Source organism: Papio anubis, chromosome 14 (genome assembly GCF_008728515.1).
Source record: "Papio anubis isolate 15944 chromosome 14, Panubis1.0, whole genome shotgun sequence".
Taxonomy (NCBI): Eukaryota; Metazoa; Chordata; class Mammalia; order Primates; family Cercopithecidae; genus Papio; species Papio anubis.
The window spans coordinates 69,355,678-69,383,471 of NC_044989.1; the positions used below are offsets into that span (position 1 = coordinate 69,355,678).

Below are 27,794 nucleotides of genomic sequence, written 5' to 3' on the forward strand. Positions count from 1 at the left end.
AGGTCAGGGGTTCGAGACCAGCCTGGGCAACATGTTGAGACCCCTCTGTCGCTACTAAAAATACAAAAATAATTAGCCAGGCTTGGTGGCACGTGCCTGCAGTCCCAGCTACTCAGGAGACTAAGGCACAAGAATTGCTTGAACCCAGGAGGCGGAGATTGCAGTGAGCCAAGTTCACACCACTACACTTCAGCCTGGGCAACAGAGCAAGACCCTGTCTCAAATAAAATAAAATAATGAGAAAAGAGAAAAGTAATACAAAGACTAGGTCCAGGATATCTAATATCGTATACACACGCGCACACACACACACACACACACACACACACACAAATAAGAATTCTGGGGAAAGAGATACAATAAAAAATAATAATAAAAGGAAGATAATTTTCCTGAGCTGCAGAAAGATTGGAGTCTTTAGATTTGGAAGATTTAGGTAAAATACTCAGCCTAATTAGTTTTTTAAAATGGTCTACAATTCGTACAATCTTCGATAATTTCTTAAAATGTAAGAATAGAAAAGTCTACATTCTTCCAACAAAGAAAAAAAAAATAGGCTCAACAAAAAAGAAAGTGAGATTCAGACTGGCATTAGTTTTTTTACTCTACAACATTAGATGTTCAAAAAAAGCTCAATAGTTATAAGGTCTTGAGTGAAATGTGATTTTAAAATTCCTTAGCCAGGCTTTAAAATGATACACATTTTAAAATTGTATTACTTAGTTACTGAAAAAATTACCTGAAAATATTGACATCAAAATGGAAAATATATATGAAAAAATGTTTAAGAAAAAGACATGGCATAAAAGAAACAGAAGGAATGGTTCTAGAAAAGTTAAGAAGTTATAATAAGGCCATCAGTGAGACTTTGTAGCAAAATATAAAACTGAAAGAATGGATTGTCAACAGAGAAAATGAAAAATGTAAAATTTTTATGCATGGTAGCAAAAATCACTCATATTACATTTACATATGCAAGAAGACGCAGTTTATTCTTAGCTCCCAAACTCCCCTTTTCTTCCTTCTAAGTCCACCTTCTGGGTAGCAGAAGGGAGAGAAATCCATAAATTTTGAACCCAAGTTGTGATAATAGTCCATTGTGGTGATTTTTAAAAATCCCTTTAGGTAAAAAGCTCAGTCTTTCAAATGTTGCCTTTCCCTCACCAGTAGAATCTGGGTATTTGAAGGAGATGGATTTGTTTCTGTGAAAGAGTCCTTAGATTTTGGACCAGTTGGTTTCATAGAAAGTTCTGTCACATCTTCAAGGAACAGAAAATTTCAATACTAGTGTACAGACAGCAGGAAAAAATAAGTTTCTCAATTCACTTTATGAAGCTAGCATATATCTAATATCCGTACCTACCAAATATCATACCTTCATACACAAAACTTCCCACCAACTTCTGAATAAAAACTTTAAATTTTAAATTAAATACATTTTTTAAAAAAACTAACAGTATAGTAAAAGAATAATATCCTAAGACCAAGTAAAATTTATCCTAGGAATGCAACAGGGCTTCAATATTTGAGAAATGTTTATGATAACTCCAATTTTTTTGATGGCTGAAGATGAAAGCCATATCTCAGCAGAATCTGAAAGACATCTCTGAATACTTAAGCATTCAAGGATATAGGGGCTATAAATCATCATTAATGAGGTTGATTTAATAAATATATTTTGAACCCTATACCCTACAGTGAATAAACTTTCCCTTCAAATGCCCATGAAATATTTATTAGGTCACAAAGAATGCCTCCATATATCTCCCAAGGCACAATTTTTCCAGTCTGCATTATCAGCAATAAATAACAGGAAATGAATAGCAAAGTACACCAAAACTTCAGCTGTCAGGAAAAAAAATACAGATTTGTATATTATCTTGTCATGAGAAAGACATGACAGTGAATATAGAAATTTAGAAAAAAACAAGTCTGAAAGAAAGTGATTGTCTGGGACATAGGTTGGCAAACTATGGCCTGCAGCCTGTTTTTGTAAATAAAATTTTATTGTAGTACAGCCACATTCACTTTGTTCATGTACCGTCAATAGCTGCTTTTGTGCTACAAAAAGCAGAGTTGAGTAGTTGCCACGGAGACCACATGGCCCCCAGAGCCTGAAATATTTACTGTCTGGCCCTTCACAGAAAAAGCTTGCCCACCCCTGGACTAAGAAAACATTTGCAACTGAATAAAAAATGGGCCAAGAATATTGAGACTAGGGTCAGCTTCATGGGCATGGGACCTGTTCAGTCAGTCACCCAGGGCCTGTCATTTCAAAGGGCCTGGCCCTTGGTTTAAGGGCCATCTTGCCATCTTGAATTTCATAAGTTTTGAACAAGAGACACTGCATTTTCATTTTACCCCAGGTTCTGCAAGTTATGTAACTTATCTTAACTGATACAAAGAAAAATGAATCATAAATGTGAAAAAATTATGGCTTATAGTTAAATACATCCAAATTAAAACAATAATGAAATCAGTTTGTCCTTCCTCTGCCCACCCTCACTGCACAGTCTAATTACTTTGATGTGGGGACAGTCTGTAGGGTAATTGGCTCCTGGAGAGCCAAACATGAACCCCTCATTCTTAGCATCTGTCCCTCCCTCTCTCTTTTCTTTTCATAATCCTCAGATAGCAAAGGGCTTTCTGTCCCTCTGCTGTACTGCCTACCCTAAGGCATGGATTTCTTCACCAAATGACACAAGAGGAAATTATGTCCTCCTTATATTGTGATCTTAATCCTCCAAGTTTGGTTCTTTAACTGCTAAAGGAATTTAGAAAATCTCTCTTTGACAAAGTCTTGCTTCCAAACCAGTTGTCTTGCTGCAAAAATCATATTTTGAATTTCAAATATTAACTTTTTCCCCCTTTCTGCATCACTGCTGGAAAAACAGAATCCCCCACTGCTCCAGTGTGGCTCCTCCCAGATGGATGTCTCCGACTGACCAGGGTGTGTTGGGTCACTTTCCGTGCAGTTGCTAAAGAGAAAAGCACAGTAAAAAATTCAAAATATTACCCCCATTATGTATGTAAAGATATTGTTAAAAATTATTCATCAGAATTATTTTGTCATGTGAAAAAGTAGAAGCAACTCAATGTACAAAAAGGAATTATACCTATTATAAAGTTATAATTATACAAGTTATAAAGTGGAAAAAATGCAGATGTTACAAGTGATGCTGGGAAGGATTAGTGAATGAAATTAAAATGTGTTCATAACTATAATGACATTAAGTGAAAAGAGCAGAGACCATAACCTGTAAATACACAAAGTGAAGATGCTTCGGGAAGTCTGAAAGTAGAATCACTGCAGTGAAGGCAATGGTTCTATCTGAGCTGTGGGATAATGGGTGATTTTTATTTTCTTCCTTTTGTTTGTCTTTCCCTCCTCGCTACCCACCTCCGCAAAATTTCCAACAATGGACCTGCTGCTTTTGTGATACAATATTTGTAAACCCTCTCCCTTGGTGCCCTCATTCTGAGTCACTTCCTCCCAAGTGACATCATCCGCAGCCACTCTCACTCGACGATGTTGACCCATCCCCCTTTGATCTTTCTGGGGGATGCAAAGTGGCTACTGTGGCTTCATCTCTGTGAATCTGGCGAGTATGAGAAACGGAGCCGCAGCTGTGCATTTCAATTATGGGAAATACCTTTTGGGTTACTAACCCATCGTCTGTATTCTTAACAACAGTGCTTTTGTGTTGAATCTGCACCAAAAGTACCAATAGTTGATATTAGAAGATGTTTTTAGGGTTCTCCTGGTGTGCATGTGTTGTGTGTGTGTGTGCATGTGCCTGTTGAAAAAGGCAGAGTGGAGTTGAAAGGAGTACATATTTTGCTGTAATACCTTTTTGATCATGATCCACAAGAAAAATACATTTTACATCTTGACACAGTACATATACAATACTTATGTGTAATTGAACAAAAGTTACACATTACATTCTTTTTGTTACTGTATGCAGCATATTCTGGTATTTATATTTTATTCTATTTTTTTAATGTTGGCAATGTCCCATGAAATTGCTTTCCCAAATCACTAATAAGTTCCATTCTGTCCATAGGCATCAGTTAGATATACTAACGGGACATTCCATCACAAGTCAGTCGAGTGGCGCCGGACACCCTGTGCTGGGGTCCCTGCGACACAGACAGGAGCAAGGTGGGCGTCGCCAACTCAAAGTACAGTGTTCAGTGATTAAGTTTGGGTCTGTATCAGTGTCTAATGAAGTTGGAGTGGAGGCAAGGTCAAGGTCAAGCTTTTTGAGCAAGAGGGAGGCATGGCTGTGACTCGAAACAGTAATAGGAGGACAAAGCCTGAAGGCCTGGGCCAGGTTTAAGACTCCAGGCAGTCAGAGGAGAGGGCAAGGCTAGGAGGAAGAAGAGGAAGGCATTGACCTCAGATTATTGTTCAGTTACTTCCAAGGGTCTAATATGCAAAGAGTAGAAGCAAAATAAGAACTCCAAATCTCATTCTGACTTGTTTTCTGAAGTGCACTCTTTTCCTTGGAAGAAGCTGGGAAGGGAGCACAACAGCAAATGAACGCAGGGTCTTTGACAGCAGAACTAAGTGTGAGTCCCACTTACATGCGCTTGAAGCTGCCGAACATATCTGTATCCTTCCAGGATTGGCAGGGGACCCAAGTGGGTCGCTGAGGACATCAGTGACTTCAACTGGGTGGGGCTAAGGACAAGTAGAAATTGGCAGTTTTATAATTTCCATCCTTAGAGCTGCTCTGCTCTTCCAGGATTAAAAGACTCCTTGGTGATGGTTCCAACTGCAAACTTTCTTTTTCCCTTTTATTCTATTCTAATCTGTGTTCAAAAGAAGGGAGGGTAATTTAAACTCAATTTGGCCAACTCGATTCTTTCTGACTCTGGTTGTATGTGTGGCTAATGGAAAGAGCCTGTGTTTTCTAAGGAGCTTAACCACAGGGAGGTTTGGAAACTCACATAAACAGAAAAGCATGTACTTCAGAAAACAAGTTAGAATGAGATTTGGAGTTCTTATTTTGCCTCTACTCTTTGCATATTAGGCCCTTGGAAGTAACTGAACAATAATCTGAGGGCAGTGTCAGGTTCCATGCAGAATCCTGCACTGGGAACACACAGTAAGTGCAATGTCACAAAAATTTCTTGACTTCTTATCATGTTCTAAACACAAGAGAGAGCATAGAAAAACAAAAATAAGTAAGACACTCTGGAACTGCTTTCAGCAGCAACCTTCTGGGACTAGCAGTGAAGACTGGTGGCTTTCCCTCCCCATGGTCTGGCGAACCCTTCTCCACGGCCAAGTCAGATGATAGTGTGGGAGGGCATTGACTCTGGTTTTGAGTGGACCCAAGTGTATTGAAAGAATCTTCAAGCACAGAACTCTGTAAGACTGTCTTCAAGCAGAATTCCTGGGAGGCTACTTGAATTCCAAATTCTGCTGAGATTTGTGCAGTGAAACAGAGGCACAAAATCCCAGGAAGGGGCCTGGAGCCTCTGTGTCATCCTGAGACCAAGCTGACCTATGATAGCCTTCAGGGGCTAGAACTGCATTTGAGTTAGGATTTAATGGAGTCAAAATTAGGGACTTTTTATATCCTCTGATTTGTAGCACGTGGCACTGCAGCTCTCTGTGACTATAGTTTGCCCAGTAGTTACGTGTTAAAGACAATTCTGGAAAAAAAATTCTACAACAGAGTTCAGTGGAACATTTTCTAGTACTATTTACATTTGGGCTTAGAAGGTTTTAATTTCCAACTGCAACTTTGGTGATAATGGCTGGGTGGGCCATACTATCTGAAGATGGTATCAGGACGCCATAGCCAGAGTTTAAGATCATTGACTCATAAAGAGACTGACATGATAAATGGCATGTTCTACACATTGTGGGGTGGAAAGAAACTGGAATTGGATCCACTTTCTGCCATTTCCCCCAGCCAACACCTGGTTGTGACCGGGAGTCCACTTAGGTCTTCAGGATTGAGAGGAAACCGAGGGTCTGAACTACCCTGAGTCAATTATTCTGGCAGTAGCCACTAGGGTAGTTTCCACACCAGAAGATCAGTTACAAGGCCAAGTGCAGGTGAGACATACGTGTTTCTACAGAAAGTCTAAACTGAGTCATAAACCCAGCAAATTCATCCCTATGGGAGAAGGCGGCGGGGGGCGGGGTAGGGGTCTGGTTGAGGTCCCAGTGGTCATGGACAGGAAGTCAGCTGGGATCGGTGGGTGGTGGTGAGGCAGGGGAGAGGACTGTAGTACCAGACAGGTAAACCTCCTGCCACTGGGGATTTGGGTTAAAGAAATATAAGCAGTACCCCCAACAAGCTCGCTGCCATGCTGAAACTACAAGCAGCGGACATAGGCCTCTTTCTTTTTCCAAGAGGTGGTTTGATCTTGGGATAGGACAATGCCTGCATGTGTGGGTTAAGAAGTTTCAGAAATAAAGAGTAGAAGGAGTCCAAGGTGCAGATCGAGATAACCCTTTACCCCCGTTTTCCGTTAGTAGCTGAGGCCCCTCAGAATCCCAGGGTAACCCACAGAAGACAAACCCAATTTGGTTCCTAGAATCTTAGAAGGTTGTGTTTTTACCTTTGATGATTGAGGAGGCAAGTTATGTACATCTCCAGTGTGGCTCAAAGGGTATATATTTTGGTCAAGGCTTACATAATTATGTAAAGAATGATCACTTATATATATGAAGTGACAAACTCCAGCAGCGACAGGGCACCTGTTAGCAGAGGAGCAAGCCTGTCAATGCTTCCTTGCCTCCAGTTTTGTCTTAAAGCTCTCATTTTATTTTCTTCTTCAGAAAATTCAGCTTTTGCCCATTAGCAAGAGTTTTTTATGGATGTAGACTTTTCTCAACACCCAAGGATATGTTTTGGATCTTTCCCTATATCTGGCATCAATGAATCAGGTGAACATCAAAACTGTATAAACTTTACATCAGTCAGATAGAAGTATAGTGAAAATGACATGTTTTAAGAAAGCTGAAAGTGTGAATTATCATTGGGTGACCCTCTTTAATAAGTAAAGGAATGCAAATGAATTTGTGGCTGTGAAATAGGGCCACTCCTTGAGAATAAGGAAATAGTAACTCAAAAAGGATTTACTTCAAACTCTTGCTTCTTAAACAGTGAGTCAATAATAGTTTCCCAATTCTAGTTCAAGTTCCTATGTCACCAACACATTGCTTCTCCTCCCAGTATAATTTCCTGATTTATTTTTTTATTTCTGTGGACATAGTGGATGTATATATTTATAGGGTACACGAGGTGTTTTGATACAGGCATGCAGTGTGAAATAAGCACATCATGTAAAATTGGATATCCATCCCCTCATGCATTTATCCTTTGTGTAACAATCCAATTATACTTTTTAAGTTATGCTTAAATGTACAATTAAATAATTATTTATTATTATTGACTATAGTTGACCCTCTTGTGCTATCAAATACTAGGTCTTATTCGTTGTAATTTTTTTTTGTATCCATTAACCATCTTCCCAGTATAAATTCCTCCCGGCAGAAATTCTCCACCGATGAGGAAATTGGACATGGGATAAAGGAGTTTTGGAGGTTCCTCTCTAATCATTAGATGTCTCACCCTACCCCCTTAGTAACCAGAATTTCAAAGATTAATTTTCCTGGTTTTATGGACCAAAACACAGCATTGCATTTCAGAAGTGGCCACTAATGGCCAGTCTTCAAGGAAATCTCTTGATTCTAGTGGAAAGGGGTCGTAGAATTCTGGATTGGCCAATGGCTTATAGCCAGTCATGTGGCATATCTTCGGAGGCACCTGGACAGCATTGAGCCATCTCTGCCAGATCACCACCCAGGACCCCCAGGGCCGGAGCATCCACCCCATGGCTGAAGGATGGCACCCTAGACCAGTCTGTGTAACTTGAAGTATAAAAGTGAACCCTGTCCAGGAGGATGGCCAGGTCTTTATGAAAGAAGATTTCTAAAGCTTTAAGCCCAGGGCTAGGATGTGCAGTTCTGGTGAGCTCGTGGGAGACTCCAGCTGCCATTCAGCTCGGAGATCTACTGATGATCATGTGGGCCCAGTCACCAAGGAGCTATGCCCTAGAATCAGTGACCCATCTGGGAAGGCTTCTTAGTTCACATAAGTCACGGGAATTGGTGAGAGCCATCTGAGTCCCAAACCCAGGCCGTTTATCCAAGCCGAGGCAGAATAGGTGAGGATCAGTTGGCAAAAAATCAGGAAGCTTCCATGAGCAATAGAGGCTTTTCTTCTTTGTGCTTTTCTTTCTTTCATTCAATAAACAGCTAATGCTCAGGAGGGAAATTTCTTTAAGGCCGATTGCCACCCAGTATCAGGGGATGCTGACAGAGAGGTGGACACGGTGGCCCTGAGAGCGTGAGGCAGGGGTAGTGAGTCCTGTCTGTGTTGGTTAAAAGCAACAGGGAGAGACCAACCTGAGTTCATTTGTTTTTTTGTTTTTTGAGATGGAGTTTCTCTCTTGTTGCCCAGGCTGGAGTGCAATGGTGCGATCTCAGCTCACTGCAACCTCAGCTTCCCAGGTTCAAGTGATTCTCCTGCCTCAGCCTCCCGAGTAGCTGGGATTACAGGCATGTGCCACTATGCCTAGCTAATTTCTGTATTTTTAGTAGAGACGGGGTTTTGCCATGTTGGCCAGGCTGATCTTGAACTCCTGACCTCGTGATCTGCCTGCCTCAGCCTCCCAAAGTGCTGGGATTACAGGCGTGAGTCACCACACCCACTGACCTGAGTCTTGAATGAAGAGTTGCTTGCCACTGTGGACAATGAGTATCCCAAGCAGGTGAAGTATGTATAAAGGCTGAGTGAACAGAATAGACAAAGGGGTGCTTTTGACAGAAGGGGACCCTGGCACGCTCCTTCCAGATCCCTTCCCCATCTCCCCAGCTCCTCACCTCCCCTCTGCAGGCTGCGTGGTGCTGCACCAGGAAACCACTTGCTCTTCCCCAACTTCTGTGTTTTACACCAAGGATGATCTTGCTCCCCTTGTCTTCCTCACAAGTTTCTAACTGTCCTTGAAGAATGGGATTAAAAACCACCCCCCTTCACAGCCTGCACTGGCACAGAGAGCCATTCCCTTTTCTTTTTTCCAAATGCACAGTCCTCAGCTGCAGTACTTTTCATGACAGGTTACATGTTAATTCTTCTGTCTTCCTTACTCAACTCTGAGTTCTTGAGGGGAAAGCACCATTTCTTAGCCATCTCTGCACCTTAGGCAGCTAGAATAGTGCTGTGTGATGTTATTTTTAATAGTTAATAAGAAATATCAAATCCCCAGTATAATCTTCCTGCCTCTGGTTATGCCAAATATCATCTCAAATTAGCCAAAGTGGGGTTCAAGATGAGCACACAAAAACATAATTCTAATGAATATCTCTTGTGTGAGGAGAAGAATCTAGGATTGAATCATTGCTTTTGACCCTTTTTACAGTACCCGTTATAAGATTCTAGAACAATCTGTGTTCTTCAAAAAAGAACAAAGGATAATATAATGAACACCCATGAGTTCTCCACATAAAATGAGCAAATGTTAACTTATTTTCACATTTTTTTAAAGAAATAAGACTGTGTGTGTGAATATATTCACAGAAATTGTGTGCTGGTGGATTTATAATTTTTTTCTCTAACCGTGGAACAACGACTATCACTGTAAAAGGTGCCTATGTACATTCTCTAGAATTGAAGTTCTGGATTAATTTGAGGAAAGTGAGACATCCTTATGACACAGAGTATCTAATGGTATGGCCAGAACATATGGTACCACTTTTATTCAGGTCAGACTGATGTATTATTTCTGGATATGGGACAAAGAAAAATAAATTGTCCTCCTGGAAATGGAATATACCCAATCAGAATGAGAGTTCTTGTGAATATCATTGCATAAAAAGGAAGGCAAAAAGTTCTCTTAAATCTCTATAAAATAGTTTGAAACAAAGGAAAAACAGCAACAAATAGCTCTCCGGATGTTAAAATTGTAAATGAGTGCATAGCAAATAAAAATAATCAGAAATCAGTGGAAAATGCAGTACAAAATGTCAGAGTAGAAAGAGCAAACTCTAACCTCAACAGTTATTAGAATGGCAAGCAGAAATGAAACTGATCCTTAAGTGAAAGGGAGGAGGCATCACAGCTACTAAACAGAGTGGGTTCAAATAAAAAAAAAACTAATTAGAGCCACTGCAGCAAACTGAATATGAGCACTATGGAAAATATAAGCTGATTGAAGCAGTAGAAAATGGTACCAGTGAAACAGAAGTCAAACTTGGGAAATAAAGAAGCCCCTTTCCAAATCTAAAATCCTGTGATTCCATATGTCCTAGGGAAAGTTTCCCTCTTTTGTCACTAAGAGGATTCCTTTTTCGTATAACAAAAAGCTGTGTCATTCTTCTTTTGTTTATTAGTATGACTAAATTAGATTTCCTTAAATGTTCAACTATCACTACCTTCCTGAGATAAACGTCACTAATTAATTAATTATTATTCTTTTGGATTCCTGCTGGATTCATTTCATTAATAGGATTTGGAGATTTTGCATCTATATTTACAAATGAAGTTGGATCCTTTGGGGAAGGGATGTGTTTATCGTGTGTGCTAATTTCATTTAAATGGATTAGTTTTTCTTCCCTAATCAGAGAAATAATTTAATAGCACAAAAATAGCTGTTTCTCGAAGATGCGAAACTCACTTGTAAATCTCTTTGGGCCCAATGTTTATTGTTGCTGTTGTTGTTTTTCAGGGTTTGAGTGTGTGAATTTGGGGTGGGACAGTGCGAGGTAGAGTGAGGGGAGTTCTTTTACAACATTTTAAAGAACCCTAACAGCCTTTCAAATAATTTCCAAAGTCACAGAAGTTTCAAGTAACGAGTCCAGTTATTGGGGAGGTCAAATGTAAAATAACAGAATGTGAAGATACATAATACAAGGTAAAGACAATTAAACACCTGAGTCATGCAACACCTGCTTTTGTTTTCCTAGATCAGGAAGTGTGCTGCACCACTGGAATGAAATCTATTACTTTGTGGAACAGTTGGCTCATAAATTCATCAGGTGAGAAACACTATGCATTTTCTTCACTTGTCGTTCTCTGTCATGAGAACTACTCAGTCCATGTCTGCTATTCTGTTAATTGCTGAATACTTCGGGGATGTTTTTTTGACTAAGGTGGGCTCTCAGATCTTGGACCAGAGACTGTTTACTTTGTTTTCATCTTTGCCACATTTTAGAGTAACATTTGGCTTTATGTTTTTAGGAGGAGCCAGCTCTGGTTATGAGACCAAAAATATTTAGCATTCTCCCTTCTCTGTTGAATAGCCTATTCTTATTACCTTTAACGTTTTTCTTGCACACTGCACCATGCAGCAGCAATTGACACATTTTAGCTGGACTCACGTGTAGGGTGTACAGTGTGTAGGATGAACGATTCATCCCAGTTTGCCCAGAACTTTCCCAGTTTTAGCATTGAAAGTCTCACATCCTAAGGGGAACCCTCCTTAGTCCTGAGCAAAATGTGATAACTGGTCACTCTAGCTGTGTGTACTATCAGGTAGAATCCTCTGAGCATTTTCAACATCACTTTCCCAGGCAAGGCAATGCAGTTTTGAACATAGTCACTGCAAATATCATGGGAGTCTTGGACTTAGTAGTAAGGAAGTGAGGTCACTTCACCCTGCTGTGTGCAGCCTCGAAGGGATAACACAACAGTAACAGCTTTCATAGAGTGCTTGAAGCAAGTTGTCAAAGTCTTTGGCAAAATTGGTCTGATCATCATAAATTCTAACACAGCTCCACTTCATGCTGATGGCCTCCATAGAGTCTTCCAGTTGATAGGAGTGACCATAAAGTTCTTCTTTGAGCAAGGTTCTTTGTCTCAGAATACAGGTTATCCTCTGAGCCCTGGGTGATGACAGCCATGTTCCCCTCAAATTCAGTTATTGACCTCAACACATACCTACCTGCCTAATTGGAGGGAAAGGATTAGGAGGTGGCTTGTCTGTTATGCCAAAAATTGGAAGCTACAGCAGGAAGCATCTAAACCCAGATGATTGGGAAAAACAGATGCTGAGAGGACAGAAGGGAGAAAAAGTACAGGAAAAGGAGAGAAACAAATACATGGGTGGTGTTAGAAAATGTTTGAAAGGATCATAGAAACTAGGAATTAAAAAGAACGAGACTTCCCAGCCTATCCTAGGAGGCATTGTGTAACTCTCTACTTGAATAGCTCTGGTGAAAACTCACTGCCTTTTGAGGCAAAAATCCAATAGTTGGACAATTCCAGTTTTCATAAGTCTTTTTGTCATTAAGCCAAGATGTCCTTTCCTCACTCACAGCCATTGGTCCTTTGGAGTGATATAAAGCAAGTCTGCCTCCACACCCTTCACAGTATCTGCTCTGTCTCTGATTTGCTCTTCTGGGCTTCTGTTCCCTCTGAAGTGGAGGAGTCTAGTGGAATAGGCTTAGAAGTCAGGCAGATGTGAGTTTGAATCTAAGTTCCATTGTGCAACCATAGCAATTCACCAACCTTGGCTGAACCCTAGTTTATATATGAGGCTTATAACAGAAAATATGTGCAAGCCCACTAGTCCAGCACCTGACTTAGAGTGGGCATACAACATCTTTCTCAGTTCCCTCAGCAATCCCAGACTCTTCACTATCTTAGAATCTTAGAAAATTGTGGGCAGGGGCAAGGAAGGGGATTAAGAGAACCCTTAATCCAATTCCCTTGGTTTATAGATGAAGAAACTGAGGGCCGGGAGGTTGACATGGCTTACTCCGGAGAAGGCACCCTTCTCTGGTTGTCTCTGCTAACCCTACTTGGCCATGGAGCCCCTCAAAATGTGGAGCCAAGATCTTACCATCATCCAAACTCCACGAGGCAGAGGCTGGGCTGTAGTCTGTTGACAGTCACAGCCTGAGTACCCATAACAGTGCCAGACACATAGTACATGCTCAGTCACTATTTTTAAATAAGTGAATGAATGGGCAATTTTCATTTATTTATTCATTTTAATAAAAAGTCTAAGGCAGTTGAGACTGCAGGGGGAAATTCATTCAATAACAGTGGCTGATGCCAGTATAAGTACATCATTTCTAACCTCAGTGGGAGTTTTGACATTTTGAGTCCTTTTATTTATCTTTATTCTGACCCTCTGTCATTTTTCTAATAATGATTCTTATGCTTTGCTGTCTTCCTCAAGCCTTCAACCTACACCTCACACCCATCGCTATCAACAAAGAACCTCACCTCCTACTTCACCAAGAATCCAGAGAGTAGTGGACATGAGTTCAAGTTCCAATCTACTCCTGAAAGATGCACATATGTCCTTCCCACTAGTCTCTGAGATCCAAGTATCCCTCCCATGTAAGGCCAACTCTCCATTTTTGTCTGATTTTATCCCATTGTCTCTAGTCTCCTCCAGGTCTTTGCTTCTGTCTTGTATTTTTCTCTACCTTTCCCCTGGCTCCTTCCCCACAGTCTACAAACGTTAATCTCTCCTACCCCTTGTCCCAAAAAAAGCAATGACAGTGAATCTCTTGATCTTGTCTTCCTATAGATGGGACTCTATTTCTCTATTAGTTTCTCACTCACTTGTCTTTAAAGACTGGCCGTCTCCCTATCCTTCTCATTCATTCCTTAACCCACTGCTATCTGCCCTCCTCCCCACCCTTCACCTGCTTGTTCGCAAGGTGTCACCAAGGGATGACCCTGAGAAAAAATCCAGGAGCCCTTTGCAGCCCTTAGTCCACTGGATGCAGGGGTTTCATTGGATCCAGACTTATCCTTCCTTGAAACCCTTTCCTCCACTGGCTCTGGTTCTGCTTCCATCTCACTGGCCTCAGCCAGCCCTTCCCACACTGGTGTTGGTTTTGTATTTGGCTCAGTTCCCTCCTCACTGCTGACACTCTCTGTGAACAACTTTGCCCACATCAGTACACTGAGGACTTCCAAATTATGCCTCTAGCCTAGACTTATATGCCAGTGGCCTCTTGGAGACCTTTATTTTCCGTATTTCAAATTTATTATTTCCAGAGCTGAACTTGATAGAAGGGAAGCAGTATATAATGTGGCACTTAGGAGCCCAAGCTCTAGAATTAAAACACTTCACTTCAAGCCCCAGGTGTGCCACTCTCCCACTGTGTAACCTTGAGGAAATTGTTTCATCTTTCAGGGCCTCGATTTCCTTTTGTAGAAAATAGGAACGATTAGTTTGATACGAACTATCAGGATTAGTACCAATCTCATAAAATTGTTCAAGTATAATGAGATCATACATGCAAATCGCTATTATCTCACACTTGGTAAGAACTCAGTAAGGTTGGCCATTATTGTATTATTTTAATCCTTGTGATTGTTGTTGTTATGATTTAGAACATGGTGTCCTGCTGCCCCAGTGCTGGGGAAGTAGTCACAGGCAGCACGGGGTCATGGACAGAACACTGAGATCTGTTTTAGGGACCAATATTCAATTCACCAGGTATTGCCTGAGCTCCTGTCAAACATTAAACACCAAGTCAAGGGCTTCCAAAGGTACATCAGGCACATGGTAATAAATGCAGACTTTATCCGGGAGACGGTAGGAATTGTCGGAAGTTTTATAGCAGATAAGCGACAGGTTCTAATTTTTGTTTTAGGAAAATAATTCTGGGAGCAGTGTGAAGAGTGAATTGGAGCAAAGAACCTTCCTAGGCAAGACACCAGCTAGGAAATTGTAGTGGTCAGACGATTGAGGCCAGGATCCTAAGCTAAGATACAGGAAGTGAGGCAGGTTTGAGAAACCCTTGGGGAACTGGAACTATAAGGTTCAGAGCCTGATCAGGTATGGGAGGTTATTGCATTATGAAGAAATAGATTGATGTTATCATGGAAGAACAAGTTGGACACACAGAACGGCATTTCATTGCTGAATCCACTGCAGTCTGATGGTCCATTTTGCAGACTGAGAAACAAGTTCGTCCTCAGGTGAGAGTGCTTCTGTCTCCAGAGTGTGACTCTTACATTGAGAATGCTCCTGAGCACTGCCATATAAAAACCATGCCAATTTATTCATTAATAATGAGAAATATAACTATCAAATGGAATAGATATTCTTATGACCAGTCAGCACATTCTCTCCTTATAGGATAATCTCCTTGAGAAGCAAAGGAGAAATTAAAAGTTGATGGTGATCCTTTCAGATCGAAGGGAGTTTGTTTTATGATGTTAATGACTGATGGCATCAAGCTGCAACTCATCGTTAGAGAATACACCAGGCTACTGTGGAAACATTATCAAATTTTGTCTATCAGGATCCCCTTTTATAGACAACATACAGATTTGTCCCCTTGTTGGGACACACTTCAAAACACAGGGCAACAATGAAGTTTATCATTCTTATTCATAATCCACACTCACTGAGCAATGGTATCAGGTCAGAAGCAGCCTCCAGGAAGACCCAGCGTGTCTTCTCTTTGACCCACACTTCAAGTCCTCTGCTGGCTAATCAATACCCGCAGCACCAGCCTTGGAGGCCCCCTGTGGGTTGTGCATCTTCAGCTCTGGCAGCCATGATAGAAAGGGAAGGACAGGGAGGGAGCCTGAAGGGAGTAGCATGCACAGTCTTATTGTCTGTCCTAATAGAGCTTCTTTTCCTTTCCAGCCCACAGTTGAGAATGTCCTTTATTGTCTTCTCCACCCGAGGAACAACCTTAATGAAACTGACAGAAGACAGGTAAGGATACTTCTTATCCCTGTTGTTAAAAAGTCCATCACTTCCTGAGTATCCCTAAGATTTGTGATCTGGTGCCAGCCTTGACCTGTTGATCACTTAAATCTAATAGCTCCTTCTTTTACCCTAAATTTTTAATCTTACATATGGGCACATGGGTCCTGCTGCTAGTTTAATCTTCAGTTACTTTTGATAGAATTTCCTGATATTGGTGAAATTTTATAAATGATGAAATTACATTAAGATTAATCTCACATTTGATTGTTGACTTCATCTGCTAACTTGGAGCGAAATGTTGGCAAACAATATTCTTGGGGGACTATATTTTCTTTTATTTAAATTAGACTTATTTTAGATTAAGGTTTCAGAGATATAAGTGCACTGTGAGACAGGTAAGAGCTTGAAATATTTATTATTCATAATTACCCAGGCATGGAGTAGAAAGTGAGGGCTTATGGTACCACAAAATAAAAGGAAATTTAAATCAAGTACAAAAGAATGTTGTTGACACAAAGAAGTAGTTAAACTAGGTAGACCTAGCTTAACAAAAATATTTTAGGTTTTGCCACATTTTACTTGCGTATGAAAACTAGCAATAACAGACTCATGTCATTTATTCGCAGTTAGGATGGTATACTATAGAGTGGAGAGGATAGTTTACCCCCGTTTATGAAATTGTACACTTTTTAAATAGTGAGATGTCCACATGAGAGAGGCACCATGGGGGACACATGTGGGATTATTGGGAGCCTCACATATGGAAATGTTGGAAAAAGAAAAGGAGGAAGGGCCAGTACAGGGAGGGCAGGAAGACTTTATTCTCTAACATTCTTATAGAAATGAATATAGGACTGACAAGATAGAGTAAAATTTTCTGGCTGAAGTCAGCAAACTTGAGCTAGTCCCTATTTTTTTTTACATGGCTTTGTTCCCCATCTGTAACAAAAAGAGTACTCTGTACCATGTAGGAATTTTCAGATTCTGTTTCTCCTTCAACCTGATCTACTATATGCATGCATTTCATTTGAGATGCACAAAAACCCCATTCAAAAAACAGGAGTTTCTGATCCCTTATTAACAGAAGGAGAAACAGAGGCCACATCACCTTCCCAAGAATAGCAAACAAAACCCAGACCAGACCCAGGCTCCACATTCTTTCCAGTTTACCTTGCTGCCTTCTGTTCAACAGAGAATCATAAAATCCAAGACACTTGTGTGACTTGCCTTCAATACTTGGCCAAGGATTTTAAGAAGCTCAGAGGAGGTGTCTCTAGCCATCTCAAGACTCCTCATCTTGCTCAGTCTTTAGATGATGCCATCCTTTATGCAGAGATATTTTTTGTTCCGCAGTGGGGAGCTAAACACCCCTCTCACCTGTTCTTCACATCCTCCTACAACCCGAGGCTTCCTAGCGCAGCTTCATGCTGGCTTACATGCCCCATGCATAAGAGTTTGGCCAAGAGACCAGGTTCACACATCACTTGTAGGTGCCTTGTGTGCTAATGCTCACAGCTTCTGGGAAGTTGACGGGGGCAAAGGGGTCAGGGATTTATAAACACTATCAGAATGCCAAGTCTTCCAGACTCATTGTGGTTTGTTATGCTTGTTGAGATTAGTCATCCTCCGAATCTACTGGGAATCTAATTTTTGTGTACCTTAACGTCACTACTGCTAGTTTCCTGTTCTGAAGAGAAAACAGAGGGTAGAGTCCCTGGTTTGCTGGAAGCAGCATTTCGTATGGGTCAAATGTGCATCAAACAACAGCCAAAAACGCCTTGCTGAAGGCTGTGTGGATTTCATGTGGTGACTGCTTGGCCTAGGTCAGCTGGCAAAGCACAGCGTGGTTTATGGACACACCCCCAACCTCATCAGCCTATCAAAGAAATGTGGGCAAGATCTCTCTGAAACTCTTTCTCAGGAGACTGGCTAAAAGAATCAGGCTTTCAGATCTTCCAAGCTAGTACTGCTTCTGAAATATATGACTTGCAGTGTTTTATTTCGTCACAGGAATTTATATTTTTCTATCTCACCTGATCTTCACAGTATCCCTATAAAACAGAAAAGGGTCCATTAAGATACCTGTATAATACTTGAGGGACGTTATAGAATTAAGAAAAAATGTGTTCAAAAGCAAGACATGAATTGGCAAAGACTTTCATTTCAGCAAAAGGTTTTGGGTAAATCAAAAGAAATAATATCAAAGATATACGGTTGATCCTTGAACAACATTTTGAGCTGAATGGGTCCAGTTATACACGGGTATTTTTCAACCAGATGCAGATCAAAAATACGGTATTCACGGGATGCAAAATCCACATATATGGAGGGCTGACTTCTAGTATATGCAGGTTCTGCAGGGCTGTCTGCAAGACTTGAGTGCATGGATTTGGTATACTCAGGGATCATGAACCAATCCTCTGCCTATACCGAGGAATGACTGTATTTGCATTCAGTTCTTGGGATCAAATAGACATAGGGTAAAGCTATGAGAAGATGAAAAAATAGAATAGAAAATAAATATAATGTGTTAAGATATAGTAAAGAAACTCCAATTAGAATAATAATGCCTACGATTTGTGTCTTTTTATCTGCAAAGCACTTTATATATCATTTTTTATTTATCCTCATATAACCATTGTTACTCTGTTTTCTAATGGGAAGGAAGTATGCAGTCATTTGAATCATTGTTACATGTGGAATGTGTCGTTTTTCTCTGTTTTCACAGTTTCTTCTTTTTTAGTTCTTAGCAGTTTGATTATTTGTGTGGGTATGGTTTTCTTTCAGGGTGCCCTATTTTGACTTTGCAGAGCTTCTTGAATCTATAAACTTGCCTGTCACCATATCTGGGGAGTTTACAGCTACTTGAGTGGGGGCAGGGGAAATTCTGGACCTCATGGCAGTGTGGTTAATTTCTCTAGGTTTAAATTTTCCTCCCCAGTCCACCAGTTTTGTTTACTTTCCAGTCTATTTGGTTGCTTTTTCTGTTGTAATCAGCAGGTGATATAGGCAGTAGCAAGTATACTCTATCTTGGCTGCTGTTACTTCAGTTTTACAGATAAGGACACTGAGGCTCAAAAAGTTGAGGTAACCTGCCGAGGTCAAATAGCTAGTAATCTGCTGAACTAGTATTCTGATTCTGGATTCTAAATTTGGTCCAACTCCTGTACTTTGTATTGTATCATGTTGTTCTTCCGAGATTTCCTGGCTTCATCAGTTTAAATAGTTGATAGATTGTAACAAAGTTTGCAGGTCACTTCCTTAGTATAATAGAGTGTACAATGTCAATTTAAGTACTATTGGAATAAAATGATGTTAACTACTGCGTATGAGTCCCTGAAAACTCCAAGGAGAGTCTTGTTCTTACATTAATTGAAATACTTCAAATGTATCATCATTTGGAAATAAGACCGTATCAAGGAAGTTCAACTATTCATTTAAAAAAACAGATGCTCAATTTAATCAAATGCAATTTTGCCTTCCGTTAAGATGGTGATATTTTTCTTTTACCTACTAGTACAGCGACTGTCATAAAAAACATTTTTAAATATTGGATTATTCTAGTATTTCTGTATACATTTGGTTATGATGTATTCTTTTAATGTATATCTGAATTCTGGTTTTTAAATATTATTTAGAAATTTAGCACCCCTGTTTATAATTGTAATTGGGCTGCCATTGTTCTTTTTGTTACTACCTTTCCTTGTAGTATTTTTTATTCTTTTTTATTTAAATTAGTACTTCTGGAATTTATTATGACGTAAGGTACAAGGTCAATGTCCAGTGTTTCTTTCCCCGATTGATTAGCCAGTTCTTCCCACACCATTGTGTAATAATCTTTTACCAACAACTTGAACAGTTAAACTCTTTGCTAGGCTTGGGTTTATTACTGGGTTTTCTATTCTGTTCTGTTTTCCTATCTGTTACTATACTTGGATCACATTGTTTTAATTAGTTTTAACATCTGGAGGACCAATCTATCCTCATTTATAATCTTGGGTGAAAATCTCCTTGGTCTTTACTGGATTTTTCCAACCACATACATTTTAAATAATTTTTTATGTTCCCAGATATCCCTGGGATTTTTACTTGAACTCTGTGAAAAATACAGATTAACTCAGCAGCAATGGCACTGCATTTTTTTTCTATACTTATTTTCTTATTTAGGGATATATCACGTCTCATTTATGTCCCTCAGTATGGTGTTGTTTTTTTCCTTCAAATTAGTCTAATTGTCAACATTTTTTTCCCAGGCATCTTAAGTCTTGCCTCCACTGTGAAAGAAATGCTTTGCTGTTGTATTCTCCAAACTGCCATTCTTCACTCTTGACTGGTGAACCTATAGTTTGTGATCCATGGGCTTCTATCAAACTCCATAAAATGATTTACAAAAATGTGCATGTCAGTGGGTTTTCTGTAGGAGAGAACATGCATGCAGCCCCCATCCTCATCCCCTGCCAAAAAAAAAGCTTCAGAAATACTAGTTTTGGGGAAAACAATAGGTTTCCAACAGGTTTTTGGTAGATTTATTTCTTTTATTTTTATTATTTTTATTTTTTTAAGAGGGAGTCTTGCTCTGTCACCCAGGTTGGAGTGCAGTGGCGCGATCTCCGCTCACTGCAACCCCCACCTCCCGAGTTCAAGCGATTCTCCTGCCTCAGCCTCCCTAGTAGCTGGGATTACAGGTGCACGTCACCACACCAGGCTAATTTTTGCATTTTAGTGGAGACGGGGTTTCACCACGTTGGTCAGGCTGGTCTCGAACTCCTGACCTCAATCCACCCACCTCGGCCTTCCAAAGTGCTGGGATTACAGGTGTGAGCCACCACGCCCACCCTCTTATACCACCACTTTAATGAAACATTTTATTAGTTCTAATAGTTTTCTAATTAATTTTTAAGTGGTTTTCCAATAAGGTGATTGTAGTATCTGTGATTAATTCTGTCCTTTTTTCTAATATTTATAGGTAGTATATCTTCCTGTGTATCTTCTTACATTCTAAAATTTTCAGACTTTAATTCCCAGTTCGGTTTTACAATTATGCATTTTATTGGATGCTAACTTCATAAATTTTATCTACTTTGTTAAGGAAGGATTCTTCAAATGCAAGATTATTAAAATTTTTTTATCTGAGATAGTTGTTATGTTAAATACCCTTTTGCCGTATCAAAATAGTTATATCTTTCTTTGTTTCCTTTGACCTCTCAGTGTAAAAATTTTAAATCAAAAGCTCTCCTAATGAGCCTGGCACAATGGCTCACACCTGTAATCCCAGCACTCTGGGAAGCTGAGGTGGGAGGATCGCTTGAGCCCAGGAGTTCAAGGCTAGCCTGAGCAACATAGGGAGACCCCTGTCTCAAAAAAAAAAAGAAAGAAAAAATTAAAAATTAGCCAAGCATGTTGTCACACCCCTGTGGTCCCAGCTACTCAGGAGGCTGAGGCAACAGGATCAATTGAGGCCTGGGAGGTAAAGGCTGCAGTGAGCCGTAATCATGCCAATGCACTCCAGCCTGAGCAACACAGTGTGCTGTGTCACAAATACACAAATAAATAACAGATTTTCTAATGAAAAACTAACCTTACATTTCTAGAATAAACTTTATCATGGTTTGCTATGTTTTTATTGTTTCTGGATTTAATATAAGCTGAAAGATATTACTTATCGATATTTAATATTGAGAGTATTCTGGGGCTTTATTTCATACAGTCTTTATCAGATTGGGAGTAAAAAGATTACATGAGCTTGGGAAAATGAGTAGGCAATCTTGCTGTAAGCTGCAGAATTGCTGAACTCATATAGACAACAAACATTTGTTCAAAGTTTGATATAAGTCAGAGGAAAACTATCAAAGCCTAAATTATTATTGAAGAAGCTCTTTACCTCAGCTTTTTGTGTTATTGTTTTTATCATGTTTTCTAACTTGAGAAATGGTAGAAATTACCAATATGTTGACCCTTTAAATTTATCACATATCTTTCTAATTTTCAAAAGCTCTTCTGTGTCTTTGGTTATATCCCTTTCCTCCAATTGTGTAAAGCGATTTTCTTTTCTCTTATTTCCCCATTCAAATTACCTAATGGTTTGTTTCTTAAATTTATTCATCAGTTCTGTTTTATATATTTTTAGACTTTATGATTCATTATTTTATGTTACTACTATTATTAATTCCTTTCTTCTGCTTCTTATATTGCAAGTTTTTCTGGCTTCTCAAAATAAAAGATAATTGCCCAGTGTGGTGACTCACACCTGTGATCCCAGCACTTTGGGAGGCTGAGGCAGGCTGATCTCTTGAGGCCAGGATTTCGAGACCAGCCTGGCCAACATGGTGAAATCCCATCTCTACTATTAGCTGGGCATGTTGGTGCGCTCTTGTAATCCCAGCTATGTGGGAGGTGAGAATTTCTTGAACCTGGGAGGCAGAGGTTGCAGTGAGCCGAGATCGCACCACCTCACTCTAGCTTGGGCAACAGAGTGAGACTCTGGCTCCAAAAAAAAAAGAAGATTATTCTCTTTTTCTTTACATACTTTATTTCTTCCTAAGTGATAAAACTTTAATAGCATAAATTATACTTTAAATCTGATATGGTTGTTGAATTTTATACATTTTGACATGTCCTATTCTTATTATTAATTTTTTAATTGTTATATTTACTATTTTTGATTTAAGATGATTTAGGAAAAGTGTTTCACAATTTTCACATTTTTGTTTACCCTTTCCTCAATTTCTAGAGTCATTGCAGTTTTTAAAAATTCGATTTACATAATTTCTACTTTTTAGGTTATTAATTTTTGTTGGTGGACTACTACATAATCAAATTTTATTTAGTATCCATGGATGTTAGAAAATATGTATACTTGGATGATTAAAATTTTGTTATAAGAAACTTTAATGCAATTTTTAAATATTTTATATTTTTGTTTACTTGATCTGTGAAGACAGACATTTTGCATTTTCCAGCATGACTGTTTTATTTTACTTTCAAACACATTGCTTTTTAATTTACATCATCTTACTTGATTTATGTGTATTTTCATTATGGAGTGTGCATCTAATCAATATAAAATAATCTTTTTGTCACCTTTAGTGCTTTTGGCTTTATATCCTTTGTCCAAAATTAATATTATTAAACTTGAATTTTGTTTGAATTTCCTGATATCTTTGTCATTCATTTATTTTTTACTTTCGTTGATTTTTGTGTAATTTTTCAATGATTTGAAAAGTATAATTTAATTTGCATCCTAGTAACAGTTGCCAATGAATTTTGCTTGCCTTGAGAGTGACAAGAATTGAATAAGCATCTACTGATTCTTCTTGCTGAATTTCTTTTTAAGAAATATTTGCATTGTATTCTATAAACGTATCAACAATAATTATTTAAACTTACTGTAAGATTTACTCATTTCATTGAATATATATGAATACATTCACACATTCACACACATAATTCCTTTCCAGTACTTAAATTTTAATTATATATTTTTAATTCCTCAGTTTGCTGAGTCTTTTTTTTAGGTAAGATTTTTCTGAAGAATATGTGAATATTAAGACTTCTAAGTCACTATTTATATGGTAATTTTTTTTGTATTCACCTCCAGGTAAATATTTCCATTGAATATAAAGTTCTTATATCTTAACTATCTTTCCCCCTATGTTTTCTAAAGACATAGTCAACTTGCATGTATTAGAAAGGAGAGATAACAATTTAATAGATCTCTCCTATATGGGTAGCCTGTTTTCTCTTCCTGGCTGCTTATAGAACTTTTCTCTTTATCATACATGTTTTTAAAAATATCAGCAGAATATTTCCAGGTATAGTCCTTTCATTGATTTTGTACAGTACTTTGTATAGTACTTGAGCCATTCTATCTGAAGACTTAATACACTTTTTTTAGCTTAAAACATTTTTCTTCTGTGCCTCTTGTGATTAACATTTCTTCTGTCCATTCGATTCTTGAATCTATCCAACATCTCTTTATATTCTAACTTTTTAATCTTTCTATTATTTTTCTTTGACATCTGAGAGAATGTTTCATTCAGGTCCTGTAATTACCAGTCTAAGTTGTTTATTTTGCTTTTTTTCTGTTTTCACAGTCACCCAGCTTACTTTTCACTGCTTCCATTGCATTTTTCAACTAACAATTAATATCTTTCATCCCTATGAATACCTTCCTGTTCCTAAATTTTTCCACCTGTGTATGACCTTGCTGTTGAAGGTATGTCTTCAACATAAATATAAATTAGAATGTCTTCAACATAAATATAAATTAGAATTGGTTATATGTGCTCCCTTATTTTTTATATGACTTTATTTCAAAGGGGAATATTTTCTCAAATTGCTAAAATTGGTCCTCTTCTTCCCAACTGCTGATACTTTTTCTGAGTATAGTGACTTAAAAATGGAACCACATGGGCTTTTCGGTACTGGGATTTGGAAAAAGTTCTGCAGCAGCTCATGCAAGATCCTTGCTGAAAATGTTAAGAGCTCAGGCTAAGGAAAATGAGAACATTTATAGGTAGCATAATTTTATCTTAGGCAGAGTAGAAACCCAGCAGTCTTTCCAAGGCAAAGAGGAAGCTGAAGCTAAAGGAAGATGGTCAGGTGTTGATGCTGGATCACTGTGTTGAGAACTAGCTTCCTTCACTTCCCTGCCACCCTCCAGGCTTTTCTTCTTGTGCTCTAGGGTCCCAGGGTGGTGGGTCCTTCCCCCACTCTGACCTCAGCAGCTCCACATCATGCAGAAATTCGAAGTTTCTGGCATCCTTGCCTATTTTTCAGCAGTGAAGAAACATTTTCTCTACTATACCAGTTAGCTCTTTCCACAGAAATTTGGAAAAAGAAGCAACAGTTAAAATATGCAGACCAAGATCATTATCTTTGACTGGAAATTTCACCTTTCTTCCAAACTTTGCAAGATTAAAAAACATAGCATAACAGAACAACTATGAGTCAAAGAATTATTATATCTTATCCAACCCACTGACCTCATTTTACTGCTGAGGAAGATGATCCCCAGAGAGACAGAATTCTTTGCTCAAATTCATTCATATACTCACTGGCAGCACCTTTTTTTTAACTCACAAAATTAAAAAGTTTAAACCCAGTGATTTTTCTATTACATTACAAAGCTACCCAGTACATACTGCCTCTGCATGTATTATTTTGTTTCTTATCTGTGTGATATTCAAATGGAAGCCACCAATATGTGTATGTACATACGTATGCATATGTGTGTATATCTAAATATAATCTTTTATTAAGGGCTTATTATATACCAGTAGCCTCGTATACTTTCCTCATCTATAATCAGAGAAAATAATAGTATCTACCTAATTTGGTAGTTTTGAGAATTGCATTTATTATATGTATTATCAAAGATGGGGATATCAAGGCGGAGAAAGCTCATGGCCACTGTAATGTGAAAGTGTAGGAACCTGAATTTGAACTCAAAAAGCATGATCCCAATGTTCATATTCTTAATTACTATACTGTAGGATTTCCCATGATTTTACTATTATGTACAGTTTTAAATTTAAAACAAATCCAAGCATACACAATTCATCACTCAAACCCTCTGATATATTTAAGAAAACAGTTCCCCGAGGCAGCCTATACCCTCTACACATTTCATCTTCGTGGGCTTTTGGAAACTGGAGCTTGGAAATACTCCTCACAAAGAGGTAAAGAGGTAGCATCAGCATTTCACAAATGGGGGTAAGAGGTTGAGTATCTTACTTATTGCTTAAGGAGGTAGAATGGAAGCCAAGAACACTTGGCTGCAACTGCTGAGTAGAAACCAAGAGACCACACGTCTCTCTCCCTCTCAGTCATGCTTTGGTTTGGTTGAGAGTGTGGTTTTGCTATTAGTGTCACAGGGGAAAATGACATACTCTGAAGGCATCACTTGATTCCTGGAGCAGAATGATTACAGGCTGCCATTACCAAGAGACATAGTTCTAAAGGCCTTTTCTAAATTTAAAAGCAACAAGGAGAAAGAGTCTTAAGATATTTAGTGCTTGAAAGAACTTGGATTCATTTCATTTTGAGGTACTGTTCTTTTAGTTGTGTGAGGGCTTGATGGTGAAATTAAGACAAATGGCGAGGGAGTGGGGCATTTGTTTATTCTCTTGTCCTGTTGATTGGGAGATAATACTATGTGGTCTGAGTCCATAGGCAAGTTCCTTACCTCTCTGCGCCTGTGTTTTTTTAATCTATAAAGTGAATACAATGATGATCCCCACTTCACAGAACTGTTGGAAAGGTTAACAATGCAGGCACATAGTAAGTGCTCAATTAACATTAGTTGTTGTTACTATTGTGGTTGTTGTTAGGGGTTTTTATAAGCAAGCTAAGGAATGGCCCCAAATCGTCCTGGACAAATCCCACCTCAAATCATCACAGTAGGCCCAACAGTAATTCAAAGGGCGAGTCCCTAGCTCCCCTTGGCCCACATCCTTCTCTGAAGTTTTAACATTTGGCCAGTCTATCCCTATGTAGAGGGATGCAGGTAGAAAATATTGCCTCAACATGAGGCCAGATGAAAATTATTGTTTCTTTTGTGTAATGATTGTAGGGAGACTTCTTCCAGATAAGGGCACATAGGCAATATCTCTACAGAAGGTTTGTCTAAGGGGTCTGCATGTTGGTCACAACGATGGTAAAAAGAAATCACCATGGAGCAATTTAGCAAGTCTGGGAAGATGGATTTGTGAGAGTAGTGTAGTCCACTGCTTCTCAGTCCCTTCCTCTGGAGTACCCTTGTTAGGAGAAGAAAGTAAAATGTACCCCCTGGAGCCCCACGGTATAGTTTGAAGTGCCTTGTTAAAATCAAGAACTTCTTTAAAGTTCTTTTATCTTAAAAATGTGCATGCATGTGTATTCTATTCCATAATATAATTCCATAATTCCATTATATATGATGTTACATAAAAATCCTGTTGAGTTCTTTCTCAAATTTTGGAGTACAATTTATGCTCCAGAAAAAAACAATGTGTTTCCTGTGTCTTTGTATATAGTACACTATTACGTACCAAGTTTGGGCACCACAGATGTAACAGAGAAAACACAGACTTTGGACCAGGACCCATTATGGTTTCCGATTTGGGCTCCACCACCATGTGCATGTGATTGCACTTCTCGGAATCTGTCTTCTCACATGTGAAATGAAGATAGCAATGCCCGCCATATGGAGTTGTTATGAGACTTTCATGAATTAATATATGGAAAGCACCTAACAGAGACCCCAGCACATCACAGATACCACCCTTCACCTGCTACTCCTCATGTGGCAAATACAAATTAAGCATAAAAACTGACAAAGCAGAGCCCAGAAACATTTCTGTTGTCTGGATGGAGACAGCAAGGTGAACTTTAGAAGTAGTCAACAGAACCAAAGAACAGTAGCATTCTCTTAGCCAAAGCTAGCTAGCCAAAACCAACATATTTTTTATGGCCCAACAAAAACAATCCCAGTACTGGTCCACATCCACAATTCTACCTCTGAAGCCACGTGGCTGTCACCTGACTCAGCTCCTTTGCCACCAGTGTGGGTGACCTGTTGAGCCTTGTATTAAATGCTGATTCTGATAGCCTCCAAATGCCTCCTCATGAACTCCAGGTTCAGTCTTTGCTACTCACCTTCAATTTTTTAAGTGATTAAATATTTGAGGTATAACAAAAGTATAGAAAAAAAGGTTAATGAACACTCATTACCCACCACCACGTTTGTGAAATAAGAGGTTACATGCAGCATCTCCTATGTATACTTATCATTTCTCTTTCCTCACCAGAGATAAATATTATCATGAATTAGGGATTTGCCATTTCAATGGATATTGCATACTTTTTTATGTGCATAAGCTATAATATATATTCATACTAACCTTTTTTTAAAAAAATTTATTTATTTTTGAGAGAGTTTGTTCTGTTGCCCAGGCTGGAATGCAGTGCACAATCTTGGCTCACTACAACCTCCACCTCCCAGGTTCAAGCAATTCTCATGCCTCAGCCTCCCAAGTAGCTGGGACTACAGGCAAGCAACACCATGCCCAGCTATTTCTTTAAATTTTATTTTAGTA

General features: G+C 39.0%; 1 protein-coding gene across 3 annotated transcripts in view; it reads left to right on the forward strand.

Moving 5' to 3' along the window:
• The window catches only part of ANTXR1 (ANTXR cell adhesion molecule 1), a 237,863-nt gene that overhangs the window by 15,869 nt on the left and 194,200 nt on the right, over window positions 1-27,794 (forward strand). For all 3 annotated transcript variants that reach the window (XM_021924899.2, XM_009184349.4, XM_009184350.4), the window contains exons 2-3: window positions 10,994-11,065; window positions 15,652-15,723. In XM_021924899.2, the coding sequence (XP_021780591.2) occupies window positions 10,994-11,065; window positions 15,652-15,723 (144 nt within the window). The remainder of the gene's footprint in view (window positions 1-10,993; window positions 11,066-15,651; window positions 15,724-27,794) is intronic.